This window comes from Mesoplodon mirus (genome assembly GCF_964341445.2).
Source record: "Mesoplodon mirus genome assembly, chromosome: 3".
NCBI classification, from domain to species: Eukaryota; Metazoa; Chordata; class Mammalia; order Artiodactyla; family Ziphiidae; genus Mesoplodon; species Mesoplodon mirus.
In genome coordinates this window covers 124731305-124753022 of record NC_138978.1, presented here as the reverse complement: position 1 = coordinate 124753022, position 21718 = coordinate 124731305, and the positions used below count along the sequence as shown (strand labels likewise).

The 21718-nt window shown below is 38.9% G+C and overlaps 2 protein-coding genes across 6 annotated transcripts in view; both read right to left on the bottom strand.

Annotated features, from left to right (window-relative positions):
* The window catches only part of ATF6 (activating transcription factor 6), a 212420-nt gene extending 205169 nt beyond the window's left edge, over positions 1–7251 (bottom strand). For 2 of the 4 annotated variants that reach the window (XM_082614997.1, XM_082614998.1), the window contains exon 1: positions 7117–7239. In XM_082614997.1, the coding sequence (XP_082471123.1) occupies positions 7117–7168 (52 nt within the window). In that variant the 5' untranslated portion in view covers positions 7169–7239. Of the gene's footprint in view, positions 1–7116 lie in introns of all 4 variants that reach the window. The other 2 variants (XM_082614999.1, XM_082615000.1) reach the window with 2 other exon arrangements.
* A 4867-nt stretch (positions 7252–12118) lies between these two features.
* Positions 12119–21184, bottom strand: DUSP12 (dual specificity phosphatase 12). 2 transcript variants are annotated; one of them, XM_082612856.1, is made up of 6 exons: positions 20491–21175; positions 19417–19530; positions 19206–19324; positions 18716–18812; positions 18213–18399; positions 12119–15430 (listed from the first exon to the last, which is right to left on the bottom strand). In XM_082612856.1, the coding sequence occupies exons 1-6, from the start codon at positions 20871–20873 to the stop codon at positions 15269–15271; spliced, it is 1062 nt and encodes a 353-aa protein (XP_082468982.1). In that variant the 5' UTR covers positions 20874–21175; the 3' UTR covers positions 12119–15268. The 2 variants fall into 2 exon arrangements, with proteins under 2 accessions (XP_082468982.1, XP_082468983.1); XM_082612857.1 differs by lacking the exon at positions 18213–18399 and having other exon boundaries at positions 20491–21184.
* Between the last annotated feature and the right edge of the window lie 534 nt (positions 21185–21718).

Sequence of the window (21718 nt, the reverse complement as noted above, 5' to 3'; positions counted from 1 at the left end):
TTACACAGTAGGAAAAGAGAAATAAAAGTATATAATGCAAGAAGGTGAGAAAGAACTCTGTGGTACTGGCTTTGAACTGTGGGTATTAGCATGAATTCATGCTTTTAAAAAATACATATTTCCTTGTTCTTAGGAGGATACATAGTGAAGTGTTTAGGAGTTTCATATTATTTGCAGCCTGCTTTCAGATAATGAAAGAAGAGGGAAGTGTGGGTAATACTGAGAGAAAGAGTGAGTATGGCAGGATGTTAACAGTTGGTAAATCTAGATAAGGGAAATACAGGTTATCACTGTACTGATCTTTTAACTTTTCTGTGGTTTGTGAATACTTAAAAAAACTGAGAGTGGGTTGATAAATACATTTGTATACTACAGAATATCTTAGAAAGATCCATAAGGAAGTGGTGGCATTGGTGGCATTGGTTACCTATGAAGTATCTCTAAAATTTACTACCTACTTCTATATCTTTTTCACCAACCCCACACTACCTACTATATAGATTTCTCCTAACAGTAGTAAACTATGGTAGCTATTAGTTTTTGTTTGCTCAGAAAGCTTTCCCACCTGACTGCCGCTTTGACCATTTATTTATTCTTTTACTTCTTGTAAGATGAGAGATGGCCACTGGAAAACAGTGGTGACCTTAGAAAGAGCAGCTTTGGTGGAGTGGTGGCGCCTGACTGCATTGTGTTCAAGAGACAGTGAAAAAAGAGAAAGTGGAGTCAGTGAACATGGACGTTTTTTAAAAAAGAATTCTGCTGTAAAATAAAACAGAGAAATGTAGTTGAAGCTAAAAGGGAAGTAACATCTAAAGAGGGTTTGGGGGTTTTTCTTTTTTTTTCACTCTAGACAGGAGAAGCAACTACATGTAGGGGTGGAAATGCAGATTCAGGAAAAGGAAGAAGAGCTTGAGCAATATTCTTTTTTTTTTTTTTTTTTTTGTGGTATGCGAGCCTCTCATTGCTGTGGCCTCTCCCGTTGCGGAGCACAGGCTCCGAACGCGCAGGCTCAGCAGCCATGGCTCACGGGCCCAGCCGCTCCGCGGCATGTGGGATCCTCCCGGACCGGGGCACGAACCCGTGTCCCCTGCATCGGCAGGCGGACTCTCAACCACTGCGCCACCAGGGAAGCCCCTGAGCAATATTCTTGAATAAAGGGGTGGGGGCGGGGTGTCTAGGTACTTCCCTGGTGGTGCAGTGGTTAAGAATCCACCTGCCAATGCAGAGGACATGGGTTCGAGCCCTGGTCTGGGAAGATCCCACATGCCATGGAGCAACTAAGCCCGTGTGCCACAACTACTGAGCCTGTGCTCTAGAGCCCATGAGCCACAACTACTGAAGCCCACGCACCTGGAGCCCGCGCACCGCAACGAAGAGTAGCCCCCGCTCACCGCAACTACAGAAAGCCCGTGAGTAGCAACGAAGACCCAACACAGCCAAAAATAAATAAATAAATTTAAAAAAAAATAAAACAAAGAAGGAAGGGTCTAAAGCACACATAGAAGTGATCGGCTCTAGCATTCCCACCAACGAAGAGAAGGCAAATATACTGGTACACAGGTAGATGAGGTAGTAGGAGATTGCAGCAGTTCTCTTCTGATTCAAAGAATGCAGGAGGAGGTGCTGGAGGTTTGAGGAGAGAAGAACCTTTATAAAAACGATCATCAGAGAGAGAGGACCAAGGAAATATGATCAGCCAGGTAATACTTAATGGTCTATTTCAGGTTAGTATCATAAATTTAAAGTGAGACCAGTCAACATGGCTGAATTTTCTTTTTTAGCCACTTTCAGCTACTTGAGTGCATTCATGGAGTAGACAGAGTTGGATTTAACCAAGGTTGTAGTTGATCAAAGAGAGAACTACAAAACAAGAGAGAGACAAGGATATTGAGGGTATGAGGGAATGATTACAGAGACTGTCCATGGAATTTAAACTGGATAAGGGGAAAGTGATAACATAAAGGGGAAGAGGGACAGTGAAAAGATGGCAGAATCTCAGCAGTGTTGAAGGTACCACTGGAATTGGAGTACTAAAGAGAGAGAGCTGGTAAGACAGAAGGTGATGGTCACAGTGGGATGCTGGAAACTGAGATTATGTTACTAGTACTGACAAGGTTTAGGTTTATGATTGGGGAAGAAAATGCCTGAGACAGGGTGGAAGGTGGAGAGGAGACCCAGGAGATGAGAGGTCAGGGTATTTGAAGGATCTTCTCTGAGAATACTGAAATCAGCCAAGAATCATGATGGAAGGAGTGTTAAAGAAAGTGACAATAAGCTAGGAACTAAATTTTTTCAAAAAGTGAGGGAGAGTGAACCAGAAATCAGCAGATGACTATAACAGGGAGAGGAAGAGGACAGCATGTGAGACAATGTGAAATTTAAGCCTGGATGTTTTTAGGGAGGATGAAAGGAGAATGATCTAAAAGTAGCAGTGAAGAAAAAGGAAGATAACTAACCCACTTTCAGAGGCCCTAATGGAGAAAAGGTTTTGAGAATGAAAAGAGCTACCATTCACTAGGACTTCAGGGAAAACCGTGTCATCAGGGGAGTCAGGTTTTGGTCAACGCAGGAAGGTACAGAGAACTTTCACAGAAGACACTGAATTTATCAAAGAAACCACAGTGGCAGATGGAAGCTTCTGATCTTGGTACATATATCTTATGTGCAGCAAAAAAAAAGTGGCTTTTGCAAAATGTAAGAAAAAGAAAGGGAGGGAGGGAGGGACGTAGGAAGGAAAGAGGAAAGGAAAGATATACAAATGACAAATAAAGCATATGGGGACTTCCCTGGTGGTCCAGTGGTTAAGAATCCGCCTTCCAATGCAGGGTACATGGGTTCAATCCCTGGTCAGGGAACTAAGATCCCACATGCTGCAGGGCAACTAAGCCTGCGTGCCACAACTACTGAGCATGAGATCCACAACTAGAGAGCCCACATGCCACAACTACAAAGCCCACATGCTCTAGAGCCTGAGCGCCACAACTAGAGAGAGAAGCCTGCACGCCACAACGAATATTCCGCATGCCGCAACTAAGACCCGACGCAGCCAAAACATAAAATAAATAAACAAACAAATATTTTTAAAAGACCTTTCCTTTAAAAAAATAGATAAAATAAAGCATATGAAAAGATGCTCCACATCACATGTTATCAGGGAACTACAAACTAAAATAATGAGATACCACTACACACCTATCAGGATGGCTATAATCTGAAACACTGGCAACACCAAATGTTGGCAGGACTGGAGCAACAGGAATGTTCATTCACTGCTGGTGGGAATATGGCATAGCCACTCTGGAAGACAGGTTGAAAGTTTCTTACAAAACCGGACATATTCTTACTGTATGATTCAGCAATCATGCTCCTTGGTATTTACCCAATTTATATGAAAACTTATGTCCACATAAAAAGCTGCAATGGAGTTCCCTGGTGGTCTAGTGGTTAAGATTCGGCGCTCTCACTGCCATGGCCCGGGTTCAATCCCTGGTCGGGGAACTGAGATCCTGCAAGCCCCACAGTGATGCCAAAAAAAAAAACTGCACATGAATATTTATAGCAGCTTTATATATAACTGCCAACTTTTGAAAGCAACCAATTTTAATTCTCTGTGCAGTGTTCATCACTGGAGAACAGTTTGTGGCTGTCCCTTCACTGCATGTAAGCCCTTTATAAGCCGGAACCTGTCACTCTTGTCCCCCACGCCTGGCCCTCTTTCCTGGCCTCAGTCTGTCTTTAACTGGTTTTGAGACCCTAGAAGCAACCAAGGTGTTTTTCAACAGGTAAATGGATAAACAAACTGTGTGCTATGGACCAAATTGTGTCCCCCCCAAAATTTATATATTGAAGCCCCCAAGATGACTGCATCCAGAGGTAGGGTGGTCTTTACGAGGTAATCAAGGTTAAATGAGGTTACAAGGGCGGGGCCCTAATCTACTAGAACTGTGGCCTTATAAGACTAAGAGATAGGTCTACCTACCTACCTACCTCTCTCTCTCCCCCACCTCTTCCTCCTTCCCTCCCTCCTTCCCTTTCCACCCCTTTGCCTCATGAGGACACAGCAAAAAAAAGGCCGCCTATAAGCTAGGAAGAGAAGTCTCACCAGAACCTGACCATGCTGGCACCTGTGCTTGGACTTCCAGCCTCCATAACTGTCAGAAAATAAATTTCTGTTGTTTAAGCTTCCTGGTATTTTGTTATGGGAGCCCAAAAGACACTGTGGTACATCCATACCATGGAATATTATTCAGTGCTGAAAAGAAATGAGCTATCAGGCCATTAAAAATAGAGGGATCTTAAATGCATTTTGCTAAATGAAAGAAGCCAAATTAAAAATGCTACGTACTCTATCATTCCAACAATATGACATTTTGAAAAAGGCAAAACTAGGTGACAATGAAAAGAACAGTGGTTGTTGGGGCTTTGGAGGAGGGAGGCAGAGACAAACAGGTGGAGCACAGCAGATTTTTTAGGGCAGTGTAACTATCCCATATGATACTGTAATGGTAGATACAGGACATTATGCATTTGTCAAAACCCACAGAATGAACAAGAGTGAATCTTAATATAAACTATGGACTTTAGTTAATGATAATGTATCAATACTGGCCCATCAATTGTAACAAATGTACTCCTCTAATGCAAGATGTTACCAATAGGGGAAACTTGGGGGGCAGGAGAACTGTGTACTATGCCCTCAATTATTCTGTAAATCTAAAACTGTACTAAAAGTAAACTCTATTAAGTATTAAAAACAATTACATGAAATAGAATTTCAGCATCCATAAATAAAGTTGTTTTGGAACACAGTCATGCTCAGTCTACATTGTCCATGGCTGCTTTTGTACTACAACTGGCAGAGCTGAGGAGTCAGAACAGAGACCACATGACCACAAAAGCCTAAAATATTTACTATCTAGACCTTTACAGAAAATGTTTATAGGCCCGTTCTAAATTTCATCACCCCACATAAAGGGAAAATACACATGGGATGCACATCCCATCATAGGCTGTTCTGAGTAAGTCATTTTTAATTATACAAAGTTGTTAAGAGTCACAAGTACTAATTACATAATCTGATTTTTAAAATTTTAACTAGCTAGCTTCTAATATAGAAAAAAAAAAGGTCAAATAAATCAGTGAAGTCCTTGAACACCCAAAATGGCAACTCCCAGAAAAAGAGTCCATATTCTACTGAGAAATGCTAGCAAACAGTAACCTTTCACTCCAGTGCCTGCAAAATCTATCCTACTTACTGAACACCTGAGGAAGCAGAATTAAAGTGTTCCACTAAGAAAAGATTGTTAACAGTTTTAAAAGAGAAGCTTGGAAAACCATGGGAAATGGGCATGTTCAGGGAGGGGCAGGGCAAGATACCTGAGCTGAGTCAGTGAACCTACTACAAAGAACTGAATGCTCTGTTAAAGAACATTAAGACTAGGAGTCAACTGATCAGATTAGTCAGAAAAATGCAGCCTGGGTATCAGAAGACATAATAATGCTATCAGGAAGTGCCTCACAGTTATAGTTTAAGAAAAATCACGAAAATATAATAGTTGACTAGCTAAGAAAACAGATCATAACAACCCAGTATACTGAAGTAGATTTTTTAATAACTGGGGGGATCTTGGTAAAAATCAAATCTGTAGAAATTACTTAGGAAAGCAATACAGAATAGTGACTAAGTGCACAGGCTTTGGAGGTAGACAAACCAGGTACTGATCCTGTTTCTGACACTCACTAGCTATAAGACTCCGAGCGTTCATTCTCTCTCAGCCTCAGTTTCCTCATCTGTAAAATAACAATACCTCACTGGACTGTTGGGAGGATTAAATAAGATAATGCATGTAAGAGCTAAGCAGGGCACCTGACACAAATAAAGTGCTTACCGGCAATTGTTCCTATTACTACAACTACATTTGGCTTGGGAGGTAAGAGCTAAGCAGGGCACCTGACACAAATAAAGTGCTTAATAGCAATTGTTCCTATTACTACGACTACATTTGGCTTGGGAGGTAAGAGCTAAGCAGGGCACCTGACACAAATAAACTGCTTAACAGCAATTGTTTCTATTACTACGACTACATTTGGCTTGGGAAAATACATTTGGAAGAGACAGTCTAACGTTTTTCCAACAACTCATAGAAAACCTATCCAAGGACTGAAATAAATCTCTAACACTATATAATTTAAGAGAAGTTCTGCCTTTGGAAAATCAAATGAGGACTTCAGTTCAACAAAGAGAATTGAGATTACACTCTTGCTACTGAGAACGATGGTCCAAGGGGAAAAAAATGACGGTCAGTCTGGGTTTCCCCCAAATTTTAAAGCTAGTGAAAGGTGTAGGTTCACCGCAGGACACATTTAGGGACGTATACAACTCCAAATTCACACTGAAGCCCAAGAACAGTATTAGTACTACGTCTGGCAAACAAGGGAGGACTATAAGTTTCTTCTAAACACTTATATGATAAAGCTTTCTCCACTCTCATTTCCACTATATTCCATTCCACTCTTCCTGACCACAAAGCCAAACAAAATATCCATAACAAGAAAATTTAGAGTTGTATCCGGAGAGCAATCAGGATTATATCCGTTTATAAGCGTCAGGTCTACGTAATCAGGGACCTGAGGTCAGGTGCTGGGGTGTTTTGCTTCTCTGCCAAGATGGGCATCAGCCTCGATCAATAGTGGAAGCTTCGAGATGACGATTCACATTCTCTCACACAAACCAAACACGTACACGTACACTCCACGGCAAGCATCTCCCACATCCCACACTCTGAGAAAATAACTTGCAGCCTTTTTGATGGTCACAGCCATCCTGCCCTAAGCTTCCTAATGACGTCGTTTTCGCCCCACATAATCATCACCTGGTACTTTCCCAAAGGAAACGGTGAAACACGATAGTAATTCCAATCAGGCAACATTTTACGCTCGCTGTCGCCAGGGCAGAAACCGACAGGTTCTGCTAGACTCTACTAGGACCACGGACGGAAACAACGAGTGGCCCTCGCTCCTCCGGCAGGGTTCGTCCACACCTGTCACCACAAATGCGCGGAAGTAAGGAGGAAGAAACCTGGGGCCACCCCTAGTACAGTCTCAGATCCCACTCACCCCACTCTTCATCCGGCCGGTGAGGGAGTCCCGGACTAAAAGGTGACTCCATGGTGCCGGCAACGCCAGCCGGCTCCCCCGAAACACACGTTCCCCTGCCCTGGAACTCGGCGACTAATATCTGGGACGGTGGCGGCAGATGGACAAAATACTCCGTCACGCTGAGGCGACGGTGGCCGAATGAAGACAAATTGCTTCTGCGCGAGTGACGTCAGAGACTAAGTTAATTTTAAGCAAATCTCTGAGTAAATATTTCCCTTTTGGAGGTTTCGGCATTTTCTGTCCCGCTGTTTTAGGGAAAAAAGAAAGAGACGTAACCACTACTTCGGTTAAATAAGATATATTGATAACATTAAAAATGGGGAAGAAAATCCATTCTGAACATACTGGCTCGTCCCCTGAGTATAATTCTCAATACCACAGTGTAGATATATCAGAACAAAACTAGAGACTAAGAAAGTAAAGTTGGTTTAAATTTTACGAATAACTCACTATCAATGTAAAAATTCTCCATATACACAAGTGTGTGGAAGGAAGACACACAACTATTTTTTCCACATTCGTTTGAGCTGCCTCTCCACTGGCACAGTACCTGAGATAAGCAAAAATACTATGAATCGTACTTCTAGAAAGACTACATTTATTTAAACAAATTTTAAAAAGTAAATGTAAAAGATAAACTCCCCCAAATCAAACTCACCTCCTTAAACATACATTTCTAAAGCATAGTACCTAGTAGTGAAAGTCCAAGCGACCCTACCCTAAGACCTACAATAAGGTAAATTCCCAGTCTTTTTATTACTAAAACTTAAGAAACGGTTTTGTTTAGAAAAATCCATTTACATCACAAAATCTAACTGAAAATTTTAACTAAGTTTGATGAAGCAGTTTCAAGAATGCTACTTAATAGAATTTCTTTTTAAAGCATTTCAGCAGATGAATATTTAAAGTACTCTACCTTAAGAACACATATCCCCAATGGAGAAAAGACAGTCTCTTCAATAAGTGGTGCTGGGAAAACTGGACAGCTACATGTAAAAGAATGAAATTAGAAAACTCCCTTACACCATACACAAAAATAAACTCAAAATGGATTAAAGACCTAAATGTAAGGCCAGACACTATCAAACTCTTAGAGGAAAACATAGGCAGAACACTCTATGACATAAATCACAGCAAGATCCTTTTGGACCCACCTCCTAGAGAAATGGAAATAAAAACAAAAATAAACAAATGGAACATAATGAAACTTAAAAGCTTTTGCACAGCAAAGGAAACCATAAACAAGATGAAAAGACAACCCTCAGAATGGGAGAAAATACTTGCATATGAAGCAAATTTTAAACAAAGGATTAATCTCCAAAATATACAAGCAGCTCATGCAGCTCAATATCAAAAAAAACAATCCAATACAAAAATGGGCAGAAGACCTAAAGAGACATTTTTCCCAAGAGGATATACTGATTGCCACAAACACACGAAAGGATGCCGAACATCACTAATTAGAGAAATGCAAATCAAAACTACAATGAGGTATCACCTCACACTGGTCAGAATAGCCATCATCAAAAATCTACAAACAATAAATGCTGGAGAGAGTGTGGAGAAAGGGAACCCTCTTGCACTGTTGGTGGGAATGTAAATTGATACAGCCACTATGGAGAACAGTATGGAGGTTCCTTAACAAACTAAAAATAGAACTACCATATGACCCAGCAATCCCACTACTGGGCATATACCTTGAGAAAACCATAATTCAAAGAGTCATGTACCACAATATTCATTGCAGCTCTGTTTACAATAGCCAGGACATGGAAGCAACCTAAGTGTCCATCGACAGATGAATAGATAAAGATGTGGCACATATATACAATGGAATATTACTCAGCCATAAAAAGAAATGAAACTGAGTTATTTGTAGTGAGGTGGATGGACCTAGAGTCTGTCATACAGAGTGAAGAAAGTCAGAAAGAGAAAAACAAATACCGTATGCTAACGCATATATATGGAATCCAAAAAAAAAAAAAAAGGTTCTGAAGAACCTAAGGGCAGGACAGGAATAAAGACACTGAGGTAGAGAATGGATGTGAGGACACAGGGAGGGGGAAGGGTAAACTGGGACGAAGTGAGAGAGAGGCATGGGCATATATACACTACCAAATGTAAAATAGATAGCTAGTGGGAAGCAGCCGCATAGCACAGGGAGATCAACTCAGTGCTTTGTGTCCAGCTAGAGGGGTGGGATAGGGAGTGTGGGAGGGAGACACAAGAGGGAAAAGATATGGGGATATATGTATACATATAGCTGATTCACTTTGTTATACGGCAGCAACTAACACAACATTGTAAAGCAATTATACTCCAATAAAGATGTTTAAAAAAAGAACACGTATCCCTCTAGGACTAAATGGAATCTTTCCCTCGGTTACTAAACAAAACAAATGCTTCCCAGAATCCTCCAAACTCCTCGTGGCTGGATGATTACTACAGATTACACAATCCCCAGTGTACAAAATAGCCCTGGGACCCAAACGCTGAAAAAAATCACGAAATTCCCTTACGTTAAAGGTGATTCTTTCTGTCATCAGCTAACTAATCAGTTTTCATTTCAGGTGCAATTTATAAGATTCTTATTCTTACCCAACTGCAAATTCAAAAGTTGGCATAAAACCTAAAATAAAACCAGCAAGAGCCTTCTGTATCCACCAGACAACTTAGTCTTTTTTTTTAAGAAAATCACCATGACTGAACTCCAATAAGTTTTCATTTTTTTTAATTTTCAAAATGTTTATTTTTTTATTCAAGTGCAGATAATTACAAAACAAGCATTTGTGTACTCATTGCCAAGAATTAACAAATATTAACTTTTCCATTTTTGCTTCAGATTTTTCATAAGAGATTAAACATCGTAGATAAAGTTGAGGTCTGGGTTTTCCTCTGCTTCATTTACCTCCCTCTACATAGACAACTTCCATTATAAATTTTATGGTAATCATTCAAAGCCATTTTTTATTTTTATCATGTTTAAATATGTGTATAGATACATACATTTAGTGCTGTTTTGAGGTATTTTAATTTACATAAACTTATAGCACTAATGTTCTCCAAGTCACTTTTCTCATTCAACATTACTTTTTGATGATCTGTGTTTTAACTGTTCTATGGTATTTCCTTGAATATATACATTATTAATATATAATATAGCTTTTTTCATTTCCCTACTGATGTACATCTGGATTGTTTCAACTTTTTACTGTTACATAAAATATATCGTTTTATGGGTATCCTTGTGCATATATGCAAGGATGTCTTTAAGATATATGCTGGATCATGCAGTAGGAGTACTACTATTTGCCAAATTATACCAATTTACACTCTCATTAGCAGTGATGAATTCTCACCAACACTAGATGTAGTCAGAGTTTTATTTTTTACCTGTGAAGGGTGTGACTATAATTTACATTTAAATTAAATGTAAATTAAAGAGGTGGTGCATCTTTTCATGTTCATTAAACCTTATTTCCTCTTCTGTGAATTGCCCATTCTTATCTTTTATAAAATTTCCTATTGGATTTTCTTTCTCTCAATGATGTGTACACCTTTAGATAGTCTATTCATTTAACCTGTATGTATATAGCAAATACCTTCTCTTAGGTTGACACTTGTCTTTGTTTATGGGGTTTTTGTCCTCTAGGTTTTAATTTTAGCATAGTCAAATTTATCAAATTTTGTTAATGATCTCTGCTATTTGTATATTGCATAAGAAATCCTTCCCTCTACTGAGGGAAGTTTTCTTTTCATAGTTTTAGTTTCATTTTACACATCCTTTTCTTTAAAAAAATTTTTTTTAATTCAGTTATTGCTGGGGTATAGTAACACTATTGACTTTTATAGAGCAATTTTGTATTCAAAAATCTTATTGAATTATGTCATTCTAATATTTTGTCTGTAAATCCTCTAGAATTTTCTGTGTAGACTTACTGTATACAAACACTAACATTTAAAAATCTATTTTATTTAACATCATTATTTAAAACTTAACCTTTAATATGGAAAATTTCAAACAAACAAGAGATAAGAATCTGTCACTTGCAGGAATTCCCAGGTGGTCCAGTGGTTAGGACTCTGCCCTTTCAGGGCTGAGCACGTTCACTGCCTCACTGCTGTTGTCCAGGTTCAACCCCTGGTTAGGCAACTAAGATCCTGCTCTGCGGTGCGGCCAAAAAAAAAGAAATTTTCATTTGTCCTGTATAATTTCTCACTTTGTGATTCTGCTGATTGTAATATCTAGGGGCTTGATTGGTTTTTTTTTGTTTGTTTCCTCATTTGTTTGTGCAAAATTTTTTTCTGGAGACTTTTTTTTAAATACAAGGAAACATTTTCAATTATCATTAAGAAATGTGCTGTTTGTAGTTTTTTTTATATATGCACATTGTTTAAGGAAGCTTCCTTCCATTCTAGTTCTTTTTTTTGTCATAAATGTTGAATGTTATCAAATAGTTTTTCTTTCATTTATTCATTTGCTTTCAACTTAAACCCTTGGCAGAGAAATAAAATTTGAAAGAATTTTATGTCTAGATCCATACCTAGGACTTTACTCTGGCATCTGGTAATGTCTCTTCCCACAGGTTAAGAATCCATGATGCCAAAGTGATGTGCTCAGCCAGGACACATGGTCCCTTTCTAGACACACTTCTGACAACCAACTAGCCCAAACAGCTCCAAGCCTTGCTCAGGCCTCTGACAGAACTGTGCCAATACTGTATGCCAGGAGTGTAGACAGAGCTTAGAAATGTGAGGTGCGGAGTCCACATATACATATACACGAGGGTCCGCATGAACAAATCCAGGGGTGGGAAAAGGGGGGCAGTCTGTAGTTCAGGGGCCAACTCTCACTGCATTGCCATATTTTGTCATGAAACTCCATGAAGTCAGAGAATTCTAAATTCAAACCTTGTCTTCCAGGTCATTATGAAGATATATTTGTCAAGAGAACAAAACATTTTAATAGTTTGATAGCTTTATTTATAACTTTTAAGAGAAATAGAATGTAGGCCTCAATTTGTACCCTGCAAATGTTGGTGGGATGCCTGACTAGTGAATTTATAGCTTAGTTAAAAACTGCATTTCATCAGTACTATTAGATTTTACAATGACTGACATTTTTAGTATGACATCTTTAAGACAAATACAACCCTGTACAGGGAACCCAAATATTAGAATATAGAGGTTAAAAGCTCAGATTTTGGAATAAGCCAAATCTTGCTTCTAATCTAGGTTCATTTGCTACGTAACTTTGAGGAAGTGACTTAATCTTTCTGAGCCTCAATTTCACCCGTAAAAAGGGAATAATAGGATCTATCTCACGGCTGTTTTGAGGATTAAATCAAATATACATTTAAGTGTTTAGGAGAGTGACTGGCAGGTAAGTGCTCAATAAACTGCAGCTATTTTAAGGGAAAGGTTTTTTTTTTTAAGAATGCTAATTTTTAAAAAATATTTATTTGTGGGGGCTTCCCTGGTGGCGCAGTGGTTGAAGGTCCGCCTGCCGATGCACGGGACAAGGGTTTGTGCCCCGGTCTGGGAAGATCCCACATGTCGCGGAGAGGCTAGGCCCGTGAGCCATGGCCGCTGAGCCTGCGCGTCCGGAGCCTGTGCTCCGCAACGGGAGAGGCCACAACAGTGAGAGGCCCGCGTACCACAAAAAAAAAAAAAAAAAAAAAAAAAATTTGTCTGCGTCGGGTCTTAGGTGCAGCACGCAGGATCCTCTCTAGTTGTGGCGCACGGGCTCTAGAGTGCATGAGCTCAGTAGCTGTGGCACGCGGGCTCCAGAGCCTGCGGGCTTGTTGCTCCGCATCACGTGGGGTCTTAGTTCCCCAATCGGAGATTGAACCCACATCCCCTGCATTGGAACGTGGATTCTTAACCACTGGACCACCAGGGAAGTCCCTTTAAGGGAAAATGTTGACTGCTACTAGCTAGGCACTATAATAAGTTCTTTATCTGCAGTGTATCACAAAAATCCTTGTAATAACCCAGATACTACTGTTATCTCCATTTTATGTAAAAAGAAATTAAAGCTAATGCAAATGATCTTTCAAACAACCCTTGCAGGACAGCAGAACATATATTAATCCCATTTTGTGAAGATGAGAAATGACTCCCAATTTTCAAAAGACCTGCTCACTTCCAGGAAGATGGCGATCAGTAGAGCCAGAATTATTAGAGCCACTCTCTTCTACTTCAGTACTGTTTTCACTGTACCACACTGCCTCTGAAGTAAGGTTAATATTGCTATTTTCAACAAATGTGTAAATTCAAATGTTTTACAATTATATTCCTAAATACTAAAAAGAAAGGATTCCTTTTTTGAGAACAAAGGCATAAAGGATTTACCCCACCCCCAAAATAAAACATTAAAAGACTTTAAATCTGAAAATCTTGCTTACGGGATGTTTCACAAAACTTCAAAATTTACATAAAGAAAAGTCAAGTATCCCAAAATCATTCCTCATTGGCAAATACCAATTATCTTTCAAAAAAGATACTATTTTGTCAATGTCTCCTGGCTAGAATATAAATTACAAGGCAGAGATTTTATCTAGTTTGTTCAATGTTATCACCTAGAATCATGTACATAAAAGGTGCTTAGTAAATATTTACTGAATTAACAATTATAAATTCAAATAAAATCTATGTCATTTTCTCTGTGATAGATGCCACAGTGTTATGGATAGGTATTAGCTTGAACCATATACAAAACTGCTGCTACTCAATTACTTTTCACCTACAAAGAGGCAATTTCATATGGTTCAACCTAATTGTTTTTAAAAAGCTTTCTGAAGTATAACATTACAAAGTAAAGAAGTAAACAGATATTGTGAAAGCTAAGACAGAAATGGAGAAATTTTTTCTCCTAAGAAAAATTTATTATATGAAAGCTGCCAAAGGCTTCAGGTCCTATGCTGAGATATTCTCAAGAATCATCTATAACACTCCCACACTTTTAAAGAGGATCATGATTCACATTTTTTTGCATTTAAAGTAACTCCCGTTTTGGTGTTTATGTACATATACACTCACATGTGTAAATAGGAAAAACATATTAAGAACATGGACTATATTTCTCTTTATTAGCTAATTCTGATTTCATGTAAATGTTCAAGTATCTAATTAGGTATAATTCTAACTATTATCAATGAGTAAAATAAATTCCAGTCTCCAGAGATCACATTAAAAAGCTAATCTGGGGGCTTCCCTGGTGGCGCAGTGGTTGAGAGTCTGCCTGCTGATGCAGGGCACACGAGTTCGTGCACCGGTCTGGGAAGATCCCACATGCCGCGGAGCGGCTGGGCCCATGAGCCATGGCCACTGAGCCTGCGCATCTGGAGCCTGTGCTCCGCAACGGGAGAGGCCACAACAGTGAGAGAGAGGCCCGCGAACCGCAAAAAAAAAAAAAAAAAAAAAAAAAAAAAAAAGCTAATCTGGACATATTACCTTTTCCAATACACTAACACATTGGGCTAAAAAAGGTGATTGATAGATATGTAGTTACTCCACATTTAATTTTCTTCATCATTAGAAATATACCTAACATTAATATATTTCTTTAAGTAGATTACTTCAAAAAGTATCATAGAACAACCACATTTTAGTCAGTGTTTTACTGATGTCCTTTTCTTCTACATTTCCAAGAAAAACCCAAACTAATGTAGCTTTACTAATGTCCCTTAAAAGAGAGAAAGAGAAATGTCAAAATATGTCCAAACAAATCTGCTTTACATTTCTAGAAATAAAAGAATGTCACTTAAACATGACAGTTTCTAATTTTTATACATAATTTTGTCCATCTAGACCTTAAGATTACATAACTAACATTCCAAAATCACAACTTTTAAATATATATGAAAGAAAGTATCTAGGTTATAAAAGACTTTAATATCAAATAAAGTATAATTTACATGATTAAAAGGTTTTGATTTCCTACTTAGTGTAAGAAGCTGACAAAGTATAGTTTCTAAGTCACATCAAATGATTTTTATCTTCTCATATTTCAAATGAAATGTTAATGGCCTAAAACTAAACAATCTGCCATGAATGACAATAAGCAAGGGTAGCACATATCATCAGCAAGTTATCAAATGTCGCAAGTTCATATTTTTCTTGTTTGTGATCCCCAAACTGGCAGCATTTTCATTTCATCCACTCTGTTCTTATGTATTTGAAAAGCAGGTGTTATCCATCTACCACATGAGCACTGTTCACCATACCAGTTGAAAGAACCCAACTTGGCATTGCATTTGGGGCAAAGAAGCTGAAATAAAATAAATGTGTTACTTCATTCATTCACTTTTATACAAAACAAATAATTATCTTTGGTAATATATGATATAGAAACAGGTAAGACATGGCTCATACCTTCAAGGAGTTGATGGTCTAATCAGTGAGATGTAATGGCAATTTACTGTAATAGACAGTAGACTACAATAATTGTGTAAGAAGTATGTTGTCCTCTGGGAGTTTAGAGGAGGAATAGATTAATTCCAGCATTAAGGGCGAAAGGTGAAGGTTGAGATGTGAAACAGAAGGTTTTGTGACTGTTTTGTGACTGTGGCACGTGTTGACTTTTAAATCATCGATGAGCTATATAGAAAGTCTGGGCATAAAACTCAGAAACTAGAATTGATTACATAAATATCTTAAATTTAGTTTGACAAAATATACCACATTCCTCAAAATAATTAAACATAGAGTTACTATATGATCCAGTAATTCCACTTCTAGGTATATACCCCAAAGAGATAAAAGCAGGGACTCAAACAGATATTTGTATACCCATGTTCATAGCAGCATTATTCACAATACCCAAAGGAAGAAGCAACCCAAATGTCCATGGATAGATGAATGGATAAACAAAATGTGGTAGCCTATACATAATTTTATGTATTATTCAGCACTAAAAAGGAAGGAAACTCTGATACATGCTATAAAATGGATGAACCTTGAGGACATTATGCCAAGTGCAATAAGCCAGTCACAAAAGGACAAATATATGTGTAATTCCACTTTATGAGGCACCTGGAGTAGTTAAATTCATAAAGACAGAAAGTAGAATGGTGGTTGCCAGGGCCTGGTGGGGGTGGTATGGGGAATTAGTGTTTAATGGGTATGGCATTTCAGTTGGGGAAGATGGTGGTGACGGTTGCACAATGTGAATGTTCTCAAGGCTACTGAATTATACACTTAAAAATAGTTAAAATGGTTAATTTATGTTATGAATATTTTACCACAATTTAAAAAACCCACATTCACAATATATGTAGGTCATTTATGCTGTATACCTTCAACTTATACACTGCTATATGTCAATTATATCTCAAAAAGCTGAAGAAAAAAATGTATCACAAAGCTGAGATAAGCAACAGACTGGAGAAAATATCTGCAACATATTACACGAAACATTAACTCTAGACTACATAAAGAACTCCTACAAATCCATTAGAAAAAGACAAAACCCACAGAAAAATGGGCCAAGGACATGAAGGAAATTTACTGTAAGAGAAAATATAAATGGCTCATAAGTATATAAAGATGTTGGTCTCAATAGTAGTCATGGAGATTCAAATTAAAACATTTTAGGATTAACATTTTTCATCTCACAGACTGACAGATTGACAAAACCTTACCAATTTTACAATATCCAATATGTCAAGGGTATGGGGAAATGAGTACATGCATTCAACATTAGTGAAAGGCAAATTTGTATGGGCATTGTTAATGTCAGCCCAGACTATCAGTAATATTTAAAATGTACACACTCCTCAAGCCAGGAATTCCACTTTTAGGTATATATTCTATAAGAAAATTCAAATAAGTGTACAAAGAAGTATGCACAAATGTGATCTAGAATATTTCACAAAAACACCTTTATCTTGTGTGTTTTCCGGGTTAAATAAAAGCAGCAAGGGAATTCCCTGGCAGTTCAGTGGTTAAGATTCCACACTGCCACTGCTGAGGGCCCAGGTTCAATCCCTGGTTGGGGAACTAGGATGCCACAAGCTGCACGGCACGCCCAAAAAAACAGTAAACAAAAGCAGCAAGGTAAAAGCACAAAAGAAAAAACAGATAAAGTGGACTTCAACAAATAATATCATCAAGAATGGGAAGGGACTGCTGTACAAGGTTTATTTGGTAGTGATAAAAATGGTGATAGTTGCAAAAGCCTCTGTGAATATATGAAAAACCACTGAACTGTACACTTTCAATGGGTAAATTATATGGTAAGTGAATTATACCTCAATAAAGCAGCATTATCTGAAACCATGGGTTTGAATATAGGGTACCTCTTTCTAGGCAAGACACTAACTAATGCAAACTAAGTTTCCTCACATATAAAATGTGCATAGATATGTGCTCGATTTTATAAAGTTATTGTATTCTTCAAATGAAATAATACAGTGTAAAGGTTTCATAAAATACTCACCATACAAACTTATACAAACTTTAAACATCATTATATCTTAGATTTAGAATATCTTTAGATTAATATCATGTAAACCTAAAGGAGAATTGTGGCTGTCACAGGATGCTTTGTGGCTGTCACAGGATGCTCATATGAGCTGCATTCTTTAGAATTAACAGGAAGTGAAAAAAAAATCTCACAACAAACATACAAAACTGAAAGATCAAGGAAACAAATACACAGAGCCAAAAGAGAAAAAAAGGAAGATTAAGAAGAAATTTAAAATCTAATTTTAAAATCCTTGATTTGCCCTACTTCTTACAAAGTTCAAGTTTTGTTAAATATATTCTAATTAGTTTGTTAGTCTTAATTTGAAAAAATACAATACCCTTAAAAGGAATTAATTAACTTAGACCAACAGCTTTCCACCAAAAGTGGTTCACTATTTTACATCAGCTGGTTTTTATTTGACTAATTTACCTTTGATAAAGTCTTGTCTATATTAGAAAGATGTTAAACTTTAGAAAGAAAGCAGTTAAGATGGAGTAAAATGCTAGTTAAAATATGGTTTAAAATGAAAGGAACAAAATATAGATGACATAATAAAACCGTAGAAAGTAAAATGTGTTCTCACCTGTCCATCCATCACTCCCAACAAAGTGGATTCCATCCACTGCACAGGTTCAATGAAGTAAGATGTACATTGAGCCTGACTCCCTGTAGTAAGCATGAAGGATGGTGTCACTCTCTTGTGGGCAAAGGCTATAGGACCACTTCCTTCATTATGATCCAAAATGCTAGAACTTCGAAATAAAGATCGCCTGCAACCCCCAAACAAACAAAAACATTAATGACTTGCGAAAGGATGAAAAAATAGATTAAATGTGCAGTATTTCTTAGGGGACAAATTAATATAACATTGATTATGCTACTTTAATTTTCAATAACTTCTACAAGTAACTGCATTACTTTTACTTTTAAGAATTCATATTCTTCTTAAAACCAGATTTGAATATGAAATTTCTGTATTATTCAATTAAACAAATTCCTCCTACAAGATTTTAAGAAACTGAAACTTTCAGTACTTTTCAGCTACTGAGACAAAATAAAATCTCCAGAGGATACAAAATATTTTACCTGCACTTTCTACATTTGTAGAGAACCCCATCTTTCAATCCTTGTGTAATGGCGGATGGGTCAACAGCAAAGAGTTCTTGAGGTAAATTCTGCAATTCTACGTGACACAAAATGTATCCATTTGTCAAAATCAACTCTGCATTTTCAGACAAAATTCAGCTAATGTCAAACTGAGGCAAGTAGTGCTAACTTCAGAAATTAAAAAATATATATATTCTCCATTGTTGAGAAATCAGGATGAGGTAGGAGGGCACAGTGATCAAGCCCTTGGGTTCCAGGCACAGACTGCCTGAGTTCAAATTCAAGCCAGCCACTTACAAACCTTGTGACCGTGAACAAGCTATTTCTTGCTAAACCATGGTTTCAAAAGGAAATAAAAGTACCTATCTCAAGGGATTGCTGGAAAAAGGGATAATGCACCTGAAACATTGGGTGTCAAAGTAAACAGCATCTAGAAAGGACCAAACACATACTACCAATTATTACTCACCTGGATACTTCTCTGTAACCTTTTGTAAACGATACTGTTTATAAATTGCACTAGAGGTATCTACTTCACATCCCATTGCCTGGTATAATTTCAGTTGCCACTCAAACCCCTCATTCATCCTGCAAGGACAAACAAACATAGAGTTAATTTTTATTTAAATAAATAAAATCACATCACAAAAGCAGAATTATTACTACGACAAAGAACTCACTTAGCCTCTGGTTTGATAGTCTTAAGGTTTTCATAGGCTTTTTCAAAGGTAAGCTGGTCAGTCTTCATCATAAAAGCAGTCATTACAGCCACACTTCGACTGACCCCTGTGTGACTGAAAAAGAAACCTTTAAAATATCAAATAGCAACAATTAAAAAAAAAAAAAATCCAGCCTCCCATTAATGGTAAAGTTCAGGTCCACTTCTTGTCTGCTTCTTCTACTCAAATAAACCCTTTGCCTCTGAATTACTACTGCTGTACAAAGGAATTATTCCCTTATTCATTTTGAATTCTGAACCATATGAAGGTATTACCTATTCAAAAATAATTACACTAATTTTTTTTAACATTTTATAATGGCTTCAGAAAAAATCTAAACTCCTTTGCTGGCTTTAAGGGCCCTGGAGATCTGATTCCAGACTTCTTTCCCTTTTATCACTACCTTATGTCCTTTATGTAATATTTAGAACAAATGCTGGCAGTAAAAGTGCTGGCTCAATAAATGTAAACTATCGTTATTACACTCTTTTTGCCATTGCTATCACCTACTCCATCTTTCCCCTAGGAATGGCTTAGGGATCCTTTACGTCCTAACCAATTTTTCTCTCCCCAAATTTCCCCTACATCAGCCACCCCGCCTCAAACAAAAGCAATGAAAATAATCTCTTCCTCTGAAGTTTGAATAACCTTAACCTTTGTTAATCTCTTACTACACACCTCGCATCCTAGTCTGCATTACAATAATCTGGGTATTTGTGTGGCTTCTCGTGAACAGATTTAAACTCTGTAGGTGCAGGGACTTTGTCATTTACCTGAAGATTTCTCCTACCTCCGAAACAAAACTCAGCGGCTGCAGAACGAACCAACACAAACTGAATGAATCAAAGCCTGCAGGCCATCAGGGGCCCGCCTCCTGCCCGATCCTCTCTCAGACACAAGCCTGTGCGAGAGGGAGGAGGAGAAGGTTCTAGTGGCTGACAGCCCCTTCGTCCTCTTCTGGGGCCTGGGAGAAGGGTGAGGCGGGCAGACTGGAAGCGTGGCGGGGTTGCTCTCCCCACGGACCCGGCCACTCACCAATGCACCAGCACCGCGCGGCCCTCGGCGCGGGCCTGGCCGATGAAGGCCACGCACCGGTCCAGATGGCTAAGCAGGTCGGTCTCGGGTTTGTCCAGCGCTGGCACGAAGAGACTCCGTAGACCCTCGACCCCATCCCCCGTGTTGAAGTCGGGCTCCTCCGAGTCCACCGTCAGCACGGCCGTGATGCCCGCCTCCCTCAGGTGGTCCGGCTCCGCGACTGCCGCAGCTCCACCCAGGAACAGCCCCGGCCGCACCTCCAGCATGTGCTCAGTGGAGCTGACCCGAGTCCGGCTGCCGGCCGTACGCTCGCAGCCATGGCTCTCGTTCTGAGGCTCCAACATGGCGGCGCCCGGAGGCCGGACTGCGAAGGGCCCTACCATCGAGTAGGGGGTCGGCTAGAATGTCCTTCATCTAGGACCAGCCGGCCTGAGTTGCGCCGCCGTTCCCTCGGAGGACCACGTCGACCGTGGGAATGTGGATTTACTGGGGGAAGGTGACGTTACTGCGGCTGGGGCGTAGCTAAACCCCGTTCAGAACCACTTCTGGACCCTTGTCTCTACCCGGCTCCTCCAACTTGGTGGGAGAGGATAAACTAACGCTAATAGAGGGCCTCTCAGGCTCTTAGTGTTGAGATTTTCTGGATTTTCTGCAGGAGCAGAAAATGGACTCAAACTGAAATGATGGTCCCACCAACTGAATCAGCAGCATAATTTTATGCATTTGAAATAAAACATTTTTTCAATGCTTATGAAGCCATTTGTTTGTAGTTCTTCTCTTGTGACTCTTTTTCGTTTTTCTTTTCTTTTTGTCCCGTTTTTTATTGGTATGTGAATCCTTTTCTTGTTGATGTATACTGTTCTATATATTTGAAGATATTAATCCCATGGTTTTGTGTGTCAGTGCCCTCCAGCCAAAGACCACCAAGAATCCACCTGTAGTTAAGTAAATTGGGTTTATTACTCAACCATGAACTGGAGAATTTCGAGAAATCTAGGTAAGAGAGTGTTAGGAAGATCCTATTACAGGATTTGAGCTTGTATTAGATGAGTTTGGGCTAAGGGTCTAAGGGACTAAGCGTCTAAAGAAGCAGGACTTTGCTCTGGATTGGATGCTGTCAGGAAGTGGGGGTGATTCTATGACTGAGTATCTTAATAAATCTTACCTAAGGGAGGGAAGGCTAGAGAGACACTAAAGCTGTAATTGGTCAAGAAGTAGCAGTCAGTCA